Source organism: Oncorhynchus keta, chromosome 30 (assembly GCF_023373465.1).
Source record: "Oncorhynchus keta strain PuntledgeMale-10-30-2019 chromosome 30, Oket_V2, whole genome shotgun sequence".
Lineage (NCBI taxonomy): Eukaryota > Metazoa > Chordata > Actinopteri > Salmoniformes > Salmonidae > Oncorhynchus > Oncorhynchus keta.
Window position 1 is genome coordinate 35,303,312 of NC_068450.1, and position 12,949 is coordinate 35,316,260.

The 12,949-nt window shown below is 39.9% G+C and overlaps 1 protein-coding gene across 1 annotated transcript; it reads left to right on the forward strand.

Moving 5' to 3' along the window:
- The first annotated feature begins 591 nt into the window (after positions 1-591).
- Positions 592-12,269, forward strand: LOC118363464 (forkhead box protein O4-like). Its single transcript, XM_035744352.2, has 3 exons — positions 592-3,249; positions 4,099-5,565; positions 5,654-12,269. Exons 1-2 carry the CDS (start codon positions 2,818-2,820, stop codon positions 5,533-5,535), a joined length of 1,869 nt encoding a protein of 622 aa, XP_035600245.1. The 5' UTR covers positions 592-2,817; the 3' UTR covers positions 5,536-5,565; positions 5,654-12,269.
- Positions 12,270-12,949: the final 680 nt, after the last annotated feature.

Genomic DNA, 12,949 nt, shown 5'->3' on the forward strand with positions numbered 1-12,949 from the left:
ACAAATCTACAGAACGGCTTATACTATTGCAAAAAAGGTATACGTTTCCAAAATAAAGATTTAAAGTAAATCAGACCAGATGTATATGTTCGCTGTAGATATATCTATCTCTACTGTATAGCTTTTTATTCTGTTTACATCACGCGCTGCATTCGCCAAATGGTTATTCGGCCAACCACTCCCCAAACAAAGTTCTACTGTAAAATATACTGGGAATTGTAGTTATTGTGCACACTCAGATTATTGTTAAAATAAACACACCATGAGATTTAGGCTGATCTTCAAAATGTCGTTAAATTAACAAATATTGTATTTCTATGCTTTTCTATGTTGGCACTGATATTCTTAAAAAATGTTATCATACTGAAATGAATCTTCTTCACAGATCGTCCTAGGCACACAAATAATAATTTTTGAATGTAACTGTACAACAATGGCAACCTTAAAGTAACCTGTCGACAACCTACTTTTTAAAGACCATGCACTGTACACCGACACACCGGGACTATTGCTGAACGTTTGCATGTCAAATGAAAGAGGGATGCATGTGCTTCAACACGAGATTGGGGCTGAATAGATCTGTAGCCTAAACCTACAAGTCTGCGCTACTACTTGGTCAACTAAAATCTGATTTACGATACTTCACCGGTAACTTTCCAGTTTTGGCTTAGGTGGTGCTTACACTTTATGAAGTGATGCATAATCATGATTTTCAGCGCCGAAGTACCTCTTTTAGCTCCCCAGTCCTTCGTTGTTTATTGTTGTGCTTTGAATCGTCACATGACTGACTGCATTTCCCAGCAATCCACAACACGCAAGCGCAGTACACGTTGTCTGGCAGTGGTAAACAGACGTCAGAAGGGAGTCTTCGCTTCAAGTCAAAACAAAACAAAAAAATATATACGATGACTGAATATTTTGACATCCATAATGGACACAAGTCGAGCAAAACTATCTACTGAAAGGGGCAAATTCCAAAGGAAGGTACTGAAGGCATTTTCCAACTTTTGAAACGATTTTAAACTCCGAAATAACTGGAGTTAGCCAGCTAGCTAGGTGGCTATTACGCTATTTCCACAAATACGTTTGGTGTGTCGAGAGTGCAGCCGATGTGTAAGAGAGTAAACTTCAAGAAACCGTGGATTCCGAACCGTGCTTTAACGTATCCAGGGGACGAGGACTGATTCAAGTTAGGCACATTCTGAAGGTTTGTGCCCGCGTGAGCATCGTGTGCTGCCGCTCCTCGGTGTAGAGAAACATGGCAGATGGCGACACGCGCTTGCCCACAATGTGGAGGAGAGTGCAAACCTGAATCAGAAAACCACGGACTTTCTGATCGATTGTTTTCCTCAAATTCTTGTTACAGACCATCATGATCAAACTGTTCAGTAAGGTTTTGCTCTCAACATTTATTTTTGTCGGTCGACTTAAATTACTAAACTAGCAAGTAATAATGCTGTAGTGGAAAGAAACGACATCCAGCATAACATTACTGTTTTGACTTATTTTCAGCAGTAAACGTGGCATTGGTTAGATAATCAAATATAGCATAGTTTTTACTTGAAATATTGATCATCTTATTGCTATAGCTCCATGAATCCACAAAGTGACATTGTTTCACAGGTATGAGTGACGGCTAGGTGTATTGTGCATTTTGTTATCAATTAGTTGTTGCTTACACATATGTGTATATATATATCACAATTAGAATTGTGAAATAAATCTTGTAACTTTTTATCGGCTCAAGTATTCTATTGGAGCGCGAGGTTATTTCTACGTGCGAAGGAGCGAGACGGCACGTTGTTTACAAGGGCAGACCGAGGCATCGTTAAATTGAGCTAGTTGACCATTTGTAACGAACGCTCTTTTGTGACAGTGACCCACTGTGTAATCCTAATTTGTGAGTTCTTTTCAAGTATATGTTCTTGAGGGCGACTCTATTTTAACTCAAATGGCAATTTTTTTTAAAGGAAGACACAATAAATAAACATTTCAATTTATAGTTATAATTGTATAGCTTTTTTCCCTTTAATTAGCTCACCTTTTCACAAACTTCGCATAGATTTACATTGTCTCCAACAAACTACCAAAACTAAACTGAGAAGTTTTTTAATTTGATATATAAATATATACCCCACAGCAACGTTTTACCATAACACGTTATGTGGGCCATCAATTGCTTGGTATTCTGATTGCAATCCAGATGTTTTGGTGTGCATTCCTCCCTGAGTTCCCTTTGTTCTTTTATACAAACAAAGGAACCCTCATCGCAGCCTTTCTTTGCTCAATGTAAATAGGAAGGTTTATAATAGTTACTATTAAGGAGATTATTTGGGTCCCCTAATCTCCAATCTCAGGATTAACAGACGCTATATTGGTGTATCCAGAGTGTGTCTTTCTTCTACGAGCCCCCTTAATAGAGGATGGAAAATTTCATTTTTTGTACGATAGTTTAAGTTTATATTGAACTTTTGGTTATACAATAATTTTATTAGACAATCTAGTTTGAACATAGACACATCAGATAATAATAATAATAACAAGCATTTCGCTACACCGGCAATAACACCTGCTAAATATGTGTATGTGACCAATAACATTTGATTTAATTTAATAGGCCTACATTTTGGTGTGCCTGTTACAAACACGTGTTGACAAACCTCCCCAGATTATATATTTGTTTTATTTTTATTTAGTAGAGATTTTTCAGTCTGACTTATTTATTTGGACGTTTTATATTTTAAGTATTATTTCTTAGTAGTCAACATTTAGAATAGTTCAGAAGTGAAGCAAATCTTTTGTGGACAATCTCTTACAATGGAGGATTCAAAGGTACCCAAGATTGACCCAGATTTTGAGCCGCAAAGCAGACCTAGGTCGTGCACATGGCCGCTCCCCAGACCCGACATCTCAGCTGTTAAACCGGAGGGGGCAGACGGACCTGAATCCGCTGCGGGAACCCCGCCCGCCGACGAGGATAAGCAAGAGCAACAGCAAATCGTATGTGAGTCTGAGAAAGTTGTGGTCTCAGAGGGAGGAGTTGTAGCCGGAGTGGGTGGAGCCACGCCCCGAAAGGGATCATCCCGGCGCAATGCATGGGGGAACCATTCCTACGCGGACCTGATTAGCCAGGCTATTGAGAACGCTCCAGAGAAGCGCTTAACGTTGGCACAGATATATGACTGGATGGTGAAAACCGTGCCTTACTTCAAAGATAAAGGAGATAGCAACAGCTCAGCAGGGTGGAAGGTAAAAAGAAAATTATGCTTACCTTAATGCACTTCATTATTGTTATACACATTGTTATAACTATGTTATATAGACCCATTTACATTTACATTACATTTAAGTCATTTAGCAGACGCTCTTATTTACATTTACATTTAAGTCATTTAGCAGACGCTCTTATCCAGAGCGACTTACAAATTGGTGCATTCACCTTATGACATCCAGTGGAACAGCCACTTTACAATAGTGCATCTAAATCTTTTAGGGGGAGAAGGATTACTTATCCTATCCTAGGTATTCCTTAAAGAGGTGGGGTTTCAGGTGTCTCCGGAAGGTGGTGATTTGATGTGGTCACATGATACATTATTACACTGCATTAGTTAGTGAATAATAGAAGTAATTACTTGAAATCTATGGTCATCATAATGGAAAAATTGATGTAATATATGTATCACTAGCCACTTTAAACAATGCCACTTCATATAATGTTTACATACTCTACATTACTCATCTCATATGTATATACTGCACTCTATACCATCCATTGCATCTTGCCTATGCCGTTTTATACCATCACTCATTCATATATTTTTTTTATGTAAATATACTTATTCATTCCTTTACACTTGTGTGTGCATAAGGTAATTGTTGTGAAATTGTTAGGTTAGATTACTCGTTGGATATTACTGCATTGTCGGAACTAGAAGCACAAGCATTTCGCTACACTCGCATTGACATCTGCTAACCATGTGTATGTGACAAATATATATATATATTTTTTTTTGATCAAGTGAAGTTTAATAATTTCCTAAGTTACAAGGCGCCAATGTTAAACAAAACCCTTTTTCTTTTCCCTTCCCGATACCTCAGAATTCAATTCGCCACAATTTATCACTCCACAACAAGTTCCTGAGAGTTCACAATGAGTCCACAGGCAAAAGTTCCTGGTGGATGCTCAACCCAGAGGGGGGCAAGACTGGGAAAGCCCCCCGGCGCCGTGCTGCCTCCATGGACAACAGCAGCAAACTGCTAAAGAGCCGGATGCGGGCCAAGCAGACCAAGAAGGCAGCAGCAGGCTTGGGCGGGACCACCGGGGGAGACGGCGATGGCGTCACAGACAGTCCCAACTCCTCCCAGCAGTTCCCCAAATGGGGGGTGAACAGCGGCAGCCCCTCATCCCGCGGTAGCCTAGACGACCCTGACATGTGGACCAGTTTCCGTCCACGCACCAGCTCCAACGCCAGCACCCTGAGTGGCCGGCTGTCCCCCATTGGTCCCGGCCAGGAAGATGAGGATGACCTGCCTGAGGAAGGTCTACTAGGCTACTCCACGGGCAACCTGCCGCCAACCCTCACCGAGACACTCATGGAGGAGCTGGACCTGATTGATGGCCTGACGCTGATGACAGAGCAGCAAGGAAGGGGTAGTCCCAGCACGGCACCCATGGTGCCCCCCACCCCTCTGCCCTCCGCCTCCACCTTGCTTCCCCGGGGGTCCGGGTTCCCCACATTCCGTCAGCTGCAGCCACCCAACCTCTCCCAGGCCACCAACCAGATTGGGGGACAGTCCTCAGGCACACAATCTGGCAACAATAATAACTCCAAACCCTCAAACTATGGCAACTCCCTCTTCAACCCTATGCCTACCCCCGGCTCCCATGGGACTGGTCACTATGGCACCCATGGAGGCTCCAGCTTGGAGGCATTGCTCACTTCGGACTCCCCGCCTCCCAGTGATGTCATGATGACGCAGGTGGATCCACTGATGCCCAGTCCGGGTGGAGTGGGGATGATGGGCATGGGGGGGCCCATGGTGGGAGGGCGGGCCAAGCCCAACCAGCTGTTGCTGGGGAAGGGGCTTGAGCCCAACACTGTGGCACCCATGGGGATGCAATCTCAACTCCAGTCCCAGCTCCAGCAGCATCACTCTCAGCTGGGCATGAGCCTGTCAGGCATGGCCCAGGACTCTCCACAGTTCTCCGGCCTCAAAGCCCAGCATGCACAGCTGCCAGGTATGGGGCTTCACCACGGAGGGGGCCTCTCCGCCAATGCAGGAGGAGGTCTGCCAGGGATGGGCCAGTTCGGTACGCCGAGCTGCTTCCTGCCCAGTCAAGACCGCTTGCCCACCGACTTGGATATCGAGATGTTCACAGAGAACTTGGACTGTGACGTTGACTACATCATCAACAGCGACCTCATGGATGGAGAGGGCATCGATTTCAACTTTGACCCCATAATCCAGGGAGGGCAAAGCTACTCCGGCCCTGCGACCACGCAGAGCTCCGCCCACAACTGGGTACCCAGCTAACTTCCCAGCAACCCTTGCAGTGTTAGCCAGGTACGCTGAAATTATACTTTCAGGTTCTAACTATACCCTTGTTTCCCTCTCACCTTCACTCACTACCTGTATCTTTTGGTTTGTGCAGGAGATTAATCAAGAACATCATGAAGTCAACATTTGTCTTTGACTCTTTGTTGCGGGTAAGGATCCCAATCACACAAAAACTCAACGACACTCACAACAAAGATCACACCTGGCGCATTCCCATTCCTCGTCTCCCTATTGGCTGAAGATCCGAAGCAATATTTTTAACCTTTGCGTTTGTACTTTTGAGTTTTCTTCGGATTTAAGGACGAAACAAGACCTCAGACATCCATGTCACGTGCCAATACAAGTGGATGGTCAGGAGATCCACCATACATGAGACACACCCCCCCCCCCAGACACTCTAGTAACACTTGCAACTTTTGGGGAGTTTGCCGTATGTATTTTCTTGGAGTGTTTTTGAGAGAAGTATGACAGAATTGATTTAGAGTAAAAAGACAAAACACAACAAACAACTCTAAACTACTTGGAGTTAATATAACAATGAATATTATTACTATACCAAAGTAGTTTAAGGATTGATATGGTACACCTCATTGATGTCTTTGATATTGAAGGTAAAATGGACGGGGCACACAGGAAAACATGGCCAGTTTTCGTATAAATTGTAGGTGGTAAACGATTACCGACCACCACCAACTTAGACATAAAATGAAGCTGCTGCATCTGTATATATAGAGGGAATGTGGTTCAAACACAAAAACACTCCTCTGTACCTTCCCCAATGCAAATATTGAGAAGTTGCAGCTGGACTATGGACGGGTTGGTTGTGTGGCAACAAAACCAACGGGCAAAACAGAAAGGGCTGTAGCTGCGTGGGCCCAGGTCCATCCAATCAGATTGAGCGAAAAAATAAATGATAGTAATCGTATTTTTACCTAAACATGCAAACACCATTAGATAGAATTCATAGCAAGCAATTTTCGGTCAGTTTTGTTGCCGACTAGCTAACCCTCATTAACCGGTCAACAAATGGTTACATTTTTCCCAAACAGTAAAATGACATGACCAACAGACAATATCCTACTATGCATGCATACAAGGAACGGACATGTTTCATTGTGAACTTAATGGAAACATGCAACAACAGCAAGCCTATCGTCTTACAGTCAAAAGGCTATAATGTCTATTATTGAACGTTCAACTCCTGTAATGAAGCAGTTAATAAAACCTCCATTTCAAACATTTGCCAAAATGCAATTCGCGGGAAAACACCATTCTAAACAGCACACCTAATGCAAACGGTTCCATATGTGACAGATATGAAACTTAGAATGATGGGGAATCTAATAGCAACAACTAAGATGGTTTGCTAATATGACTACGATTGTGTCTTTAGGTTCTGGACAACGAAAGAAAGATATGAAAACCAATAGAGCAGTAGAAAATTATGGTTAATGGCATGAAGAAATCTTTATTAAATATTATTTTCCTCCATGTTTCTATGGTTGGATTTTGGCAAGGCTACTTTGAAGCAAGGTAAGACATGCCTTGTTATGTAAAGTAAAGTAAAACGATCAGGTTTCAAACAATTATGCTGCCTCAAGCTCACATTGTAAAGTGGTGGGTGACACGCTGATAGCCTGCCTACCGTTGACTATAGGATATGCACTCAAATGGCGAATGGGAGGTGCACTTGAATTATGAGTTGAATTTGAGAAATAACAATTGATATTTTTAGCTGTGGTCAAAACAGTTAACACGCAATGACTGGGCTTATAAAATATTTCACTCTAGTACCAGCTTTTTGAGGAGCTACTCTCGCGCTGTCTGACAGGTGGTAGGCTATTCTGCTCCTCAAACTAGACTCTGTATGCTGTGCTTATGATAACTAAGATGCATGACGACTAACAAAAATACACACACCAATTTAATTTCACAAAATTATGCAAATTAACCTATAGACCGATAAGCATGACTGGTGAAATGTATTTTCGGCGGCTAACCAATTAACCGTTAACATCCCTACAAGAAGTGCACTGGAATAACATTCAGATGAACTGGAATGACATTCACTCTCATGGGATGGGTGGCCAAAAATAACTAACTGAAAGCAACACTCCCAATAAGCCATGAATATGACCGCATTGAGGCATATGTCACTGTGCTTCTATGACTATATGCACTATATAAATGCACCATACCACTGCCTACTTTGTTCATTTAGCAAACAAGACCACTCATAATTCAGTGCCTTTATCACAGTCAATACACGTATATGAGTTTTAAAAATGCACATTTTTCTCTCTGCCTCATGACAAAATAAATAGAATTGCTGTAAATTAGGGGGGAACCAATTCATTTCTGGCTGCACTACTGCATGGTTGGCTTAGATGGTTGACAACATGTAAACTATATTTAATCTCAATGTTTATTGAAAACATAAATACATTTGCACAATGAGCGCTTGTCTCATAGATCTTTAAAGTTGTTGATTAGCTAGCTCATTTTAGCCATATTAGCATTGACATGAAATCAGTCAAAACACATTAAAACAAGACACGGTATCAAGAACAAGATAAAACCAGCTGAAATGAGCCACCTACGATTCCCCACATGGCAACTTCTTGTCATTGTTACTAGCCATCTGACCATTCAGAATCATAACAAAGCTCAGCTTCTTGCCCCATTGTGCGTCATTTTCGTGACGTCAGCCAACCTGTATGACGCGGGCAAAGTGTGAAGATGTTAAAGGTCATTGGATGAGACTGAGTTAAGGATGCACGATTTGACATTGGACTCTGCAGGTTGACCAAACTTAGTTGAGCGTTTGGTCGCTTGATGGTACGAAACATGTGCTTTTTGTTTATTTTTCATTGAAGAGACTGGAGCTACAAGGTAACTAGGAGTTATTTCAGTGGTAATTGAACAGTGCGGGGTATGTGATTAGGGCCGGGACGACACCAGTATCGCAATACTCCTTAGTATCGTGGCAAGGAAATAAAACACAAAGCAGATTGAACTTCTTTATCAAAACTATCATTATGTTGTCATCCAGGGTCACATGTATTTATTTTCCAAGCTAAAGCACACAATATTTTACATACAGCAGGTTTTTAAAGGACCAACAAGTTGGTCTGCTTCGTGTTTTTATTTTTGCCATAGGAAGAATATTGCGACACTGCTTTCGTCCCGGCCACATATGTGATATGCATTCACAGTTTGGCATTCGTGACTCTGCTCAGTGTGTGCTAAAGAGCAGGGTGGAAATAACTTTGGGGGAGTATTGTTTTGCTCTCCTGATGTGCAATTTCACCAACAATATGAAGAAATGTGAATTGTGAACTTTTTACAGGGGGCATTTAAAGGTAATTTTATTTGCCAACAATTGTTTTGGTTGGCCAAGTGTTATATCATTGAAAGCAGTATTCCTCCACTGCTGTATGGGCCACTTGAAGGTTTTACATGTTGTGTTTCAAGGCACTTGGGAGTATTCCTGTCAGGTGGCAAGCATACTCAAATGGCAAAAGAAGAGCTGAAATCCAAGTTAGGTTGAATCATTTCATCAGAGGAGGAAGGTTGTATATACGTGCTATGCACATAGACATGACATGCTATGCAGATCAATCAGGAGAACTAAAAATAAGTCTTGAAGGAAATTAAGATCTCCTTTTGAAGGGTTTTGCTATTTAATGTTTTCCTTAAATGTTATATCGCTTTAAGTAAGGGAAACCGGGGCTTCATGTGGGAATAATTTCTCACTAATTACACTTTGTTATACATTACTAACCGTTTTTTAAATGAAATTAATACAATGTGTGAAGTTAAAAAAAAATACATATATTTGACTAGTTTAATATACAATTGAAATGGAGGTTATAAGTGAAATATTAACAGATATTAATATATTACTAATCAGAAGAAGACATTTTTGGTGGGGAAAACTATTTCAAAGATCATTTTTAACAGTCATTTTCTATATATTCTTTTATTTTTGTAAAAGATGAGATGCATGTAGTTTTTATACATAACCAAAGGAACACTAAGAATTGCATGGCAGATAAGGGGGTGCTTGGGACAATGTATATCAGTGCAGATAAGCTTTGCAAGTGGAGCCTGTTCAAAGACCTGTCATTTTAACAAATGACAAGGTAGGTGAGGTGAGGCAAAGTGCATCCGTGGACCAGTATAACTTGATTTTTCAAATTGACTTGCCACTTATTTAGTTCATTTGACTTGACTATTGTGAAATTTAAATCCAAATAAAAACCTCACATGGAATTTACACAATGGAGGACATTTTGCTTTCAGCAGTGATCTCTCAGGGTCATTCAAAAAGAATAACAATGGAAACATCTTCGTTAAGGGGGTAATCGGATAATCATCAGAATAACAACATTTAAGGTGAATTTCTTCGTTAAAATAGAAGACTGGAAACCAACAGCCCCTCATGTTCTGCTGTTTTCTTGAGTATGGCATCCTTGACACAAGTGTCTTGGATTCAAGCCACTTTCAATTTAACACTTTAAAATAGAAATTCTAATTTTACTGTCAGATGGAAGTACACAAGATATCTTTGGTCGTATATCATAATAATAGTCTCGTTCGAGGTTGTTAAACTGCCAATATTGAACACTAGAACATGTTACTCAATAGCAAGTTGCACCATGTCATTTTCCACATTTTTTTCTTTCCTTTTGAAGATGTGTTTTCTGTTAGGCGGAAGTTTGTATTTAATTCTTTGTTCATGTCAGAAAAAAAGGTTTTCGTTTATTGTAAAGTTTTTTGTTGTTGTGTTGACCAGTTTTTCATCTGAAATGCATCCCAGATGGAGTTTTACATGATTGTTAATAATGTCACTGTAACCATGTGAATACATTAGCTTTTATTTCATTTTTATAAAGCACCCTTTTCTCACAAAGATTTTCCTATTGATCAGTGCTAGTTGTCATTTATGACATACCTTAAGAGGGCCATAATGTAATGAGTGCATATTTAGATCACTTTAGGGCCTTGAATCATTTGTATGCATCACACAGATCTTGAGTGAGTATAAAGGTATTGATTAGTTAAAGGTCCAATGCAGCCATTTACAATTAAGTACCTTACTGTGATTATTTTTTTTCCAATGAAAACAGTAAAAAAGGTACAAAAAAATAAACAAAAATAGCTTCTTAGCAAAGAGCAATTTCTCAAGCAAGAATTTTGCTATGACCATCTGTGAGTGGTGGGGAGGGGAAAACTAGCTGTTATTGGCAGAGTTTGAGTTTGGAACTCTCTTTCTTATTGGTGTATACTAATGTCACCAGGCAGGCCAAAACCCCATCCCACCAAGAGGCAGTCATTCAAATATTTTCAAACAGCTTTTACACTGAAAGAGTATATCACAACCTCATAGTGTTGAAATATTTATAAAACATTGGACTAGTAACCGGAAGGTTGCAAGTTCAAACCACCCGAGCTGACAAGGTACAAATCTGTCGTTCTGCCCCTGAACAGGCAGTTAACCCACTGTTCCTAGCCCGTAATTGAAAATAAGAATTTGTTCTTAACTGACTTGCCTAGTTAAATAAAGGTAAAATAAATAAAAAAAACACAGGAAATCAAGTTATTTACTGCACTGGGCCTTTAAAGAAACAAACCTTTATTATTATTTTTGTTATATATATATATATAGTGATCCCCAAACTTTGTCACTTAAATAGATTTGAAATAAAAGTGAATACCGTGTAGTTTGAGGTATTTTAATAAGCATGTATGAAAGTCCCATTGATAAACAGCAAATAATTCTGGTTGCTGTGATGGATTCTGCAGTGATACATTGATCAAGTCAATGATGGCATAATGGGTGGACTGGCAGCCATTGTGTGTACACATAGTGTACACACAATGGCACATACACATACACAATATGTGCTGTAATTTGTTGATTCAACTTAACTGACATTAGAAAAAATACATTACCATGGAAAATATTGCGTCACAATACCAGGCAGCCGTTGCGAGTGTACCAATGTCAAATTGCCAGGGTTAGAGGTTCCAAGCCCATTCTATGTATATGGTCATACTATTAACATTATTGGCTGGGTCTTTGAGAGATGTCCTCTCCTTATGCATCTTAGGGTAGGTGTGAGTGTTTGATAGGAGTGACCGAATGAAAGGGAATGTGTCATTGTTGGACAGTGGTGTAACTGTTTTAAGTGTTGACTGAAAGTGTGATGGCCGTGTTTAAAAGCACAGTGTATAGGGGACATCCTTCCCATAGGCTGTATTTGCTGGGTCCTTGACCTTGAATAATCTGCTGGAGTTTCCCCCCACTGTCAACTACAATTGTGGTCTTTTGACTTTTTATCCCCTAGTCCCAGTAACATTTCCTTTCTTAATATTTTTCTTCAATTTCTTTAATACTAATTGTCTCATGATAAAAGTAGCTGTTAGTAATCTCCTTTAAAAACTTTATTTTTTAAATGGCCCCACTTTGATAATACAGTATTTTAGTATGTGGACAGTAAATATTTTTGTTTGGTTTTTAGAAGGGGTGGGGGTTATCAGAGGGGTTGATGAGTTGTGCCTAGCCAATATGTGTTAATTACTTTATTTTGATACTTTTTGTCTTATTTCTCTCTCAATCTTACTTTACATATTGTAAAGTCAGCCAAAGACGGCATTGGAAACAGTTCTGGAAAGTGGAAATAAACGTAATCTGTTTAACCATATTAGCCAAATCGTTCTTTATTATTTTATTGGTTCACCAGTATTCACATTTATATTGTTCATGAACTTCATGATATCAACAAATATAACAGTGGGATGTTTTTCACGTTTTAAAGGTCCAATACAGCCATTTTTATCTCAATATGAAATATTTTCTGGGTAACAATTAAGGTTACTGTGACTTTTTGAAAATGGTTACAAAGAAACAAAAATAGATTCTTAAGCAAAGAGCAATTTCTCAAGAAAGAATGTTGCTTAGACTGTCTGGGAGTGTTTTGAGTGGGGAGGGGAAAACTGAAAACTATCTGTTATTGGAACCAGATTAGCATTTTACTGCACTGTTAGGCGCTAGTAATGCAAGCATTTCACTGCACCCGCTATAACATCTGCTAAACTGTGTACACAACCAATAAACTTTAATTTGATTTATAAAACAAAGGAAATCACGTTTTTGACTGCACTGGGCCTTTAACATTAATGCACAATGCTTAATATCTTCCACTAGAGGGTCTAAGTGTATAGAAAAGGTTTCACCGGTGCACCTCCATCCCCACATTTCTGAGGAACTACTACATGTTCTGACGTTATCCAATAAACTGCCATGGTTTAATCATGTTGTCACAAGAGATGGAGGCCTTTCAAATATATGTAGGAAATTACCATATGAATTCATTCAGGCCTC

Coding starts and splice junctions, on each gene's coding strand:
- LOC118363464 (XM_035744352.2), top strand. CDS start 2,818: ATGGAGGATTCAAAGGTACCCAAGATTGACCCAGATTTTGAGCCGCAA. Junction 3,250..4,098: donor ACAGCTCAGCAGGGTGGAAG/GTAAAAAGAAAA, acceptor CCGATACCTCAG/AATTCAATTCGCCACAATTT.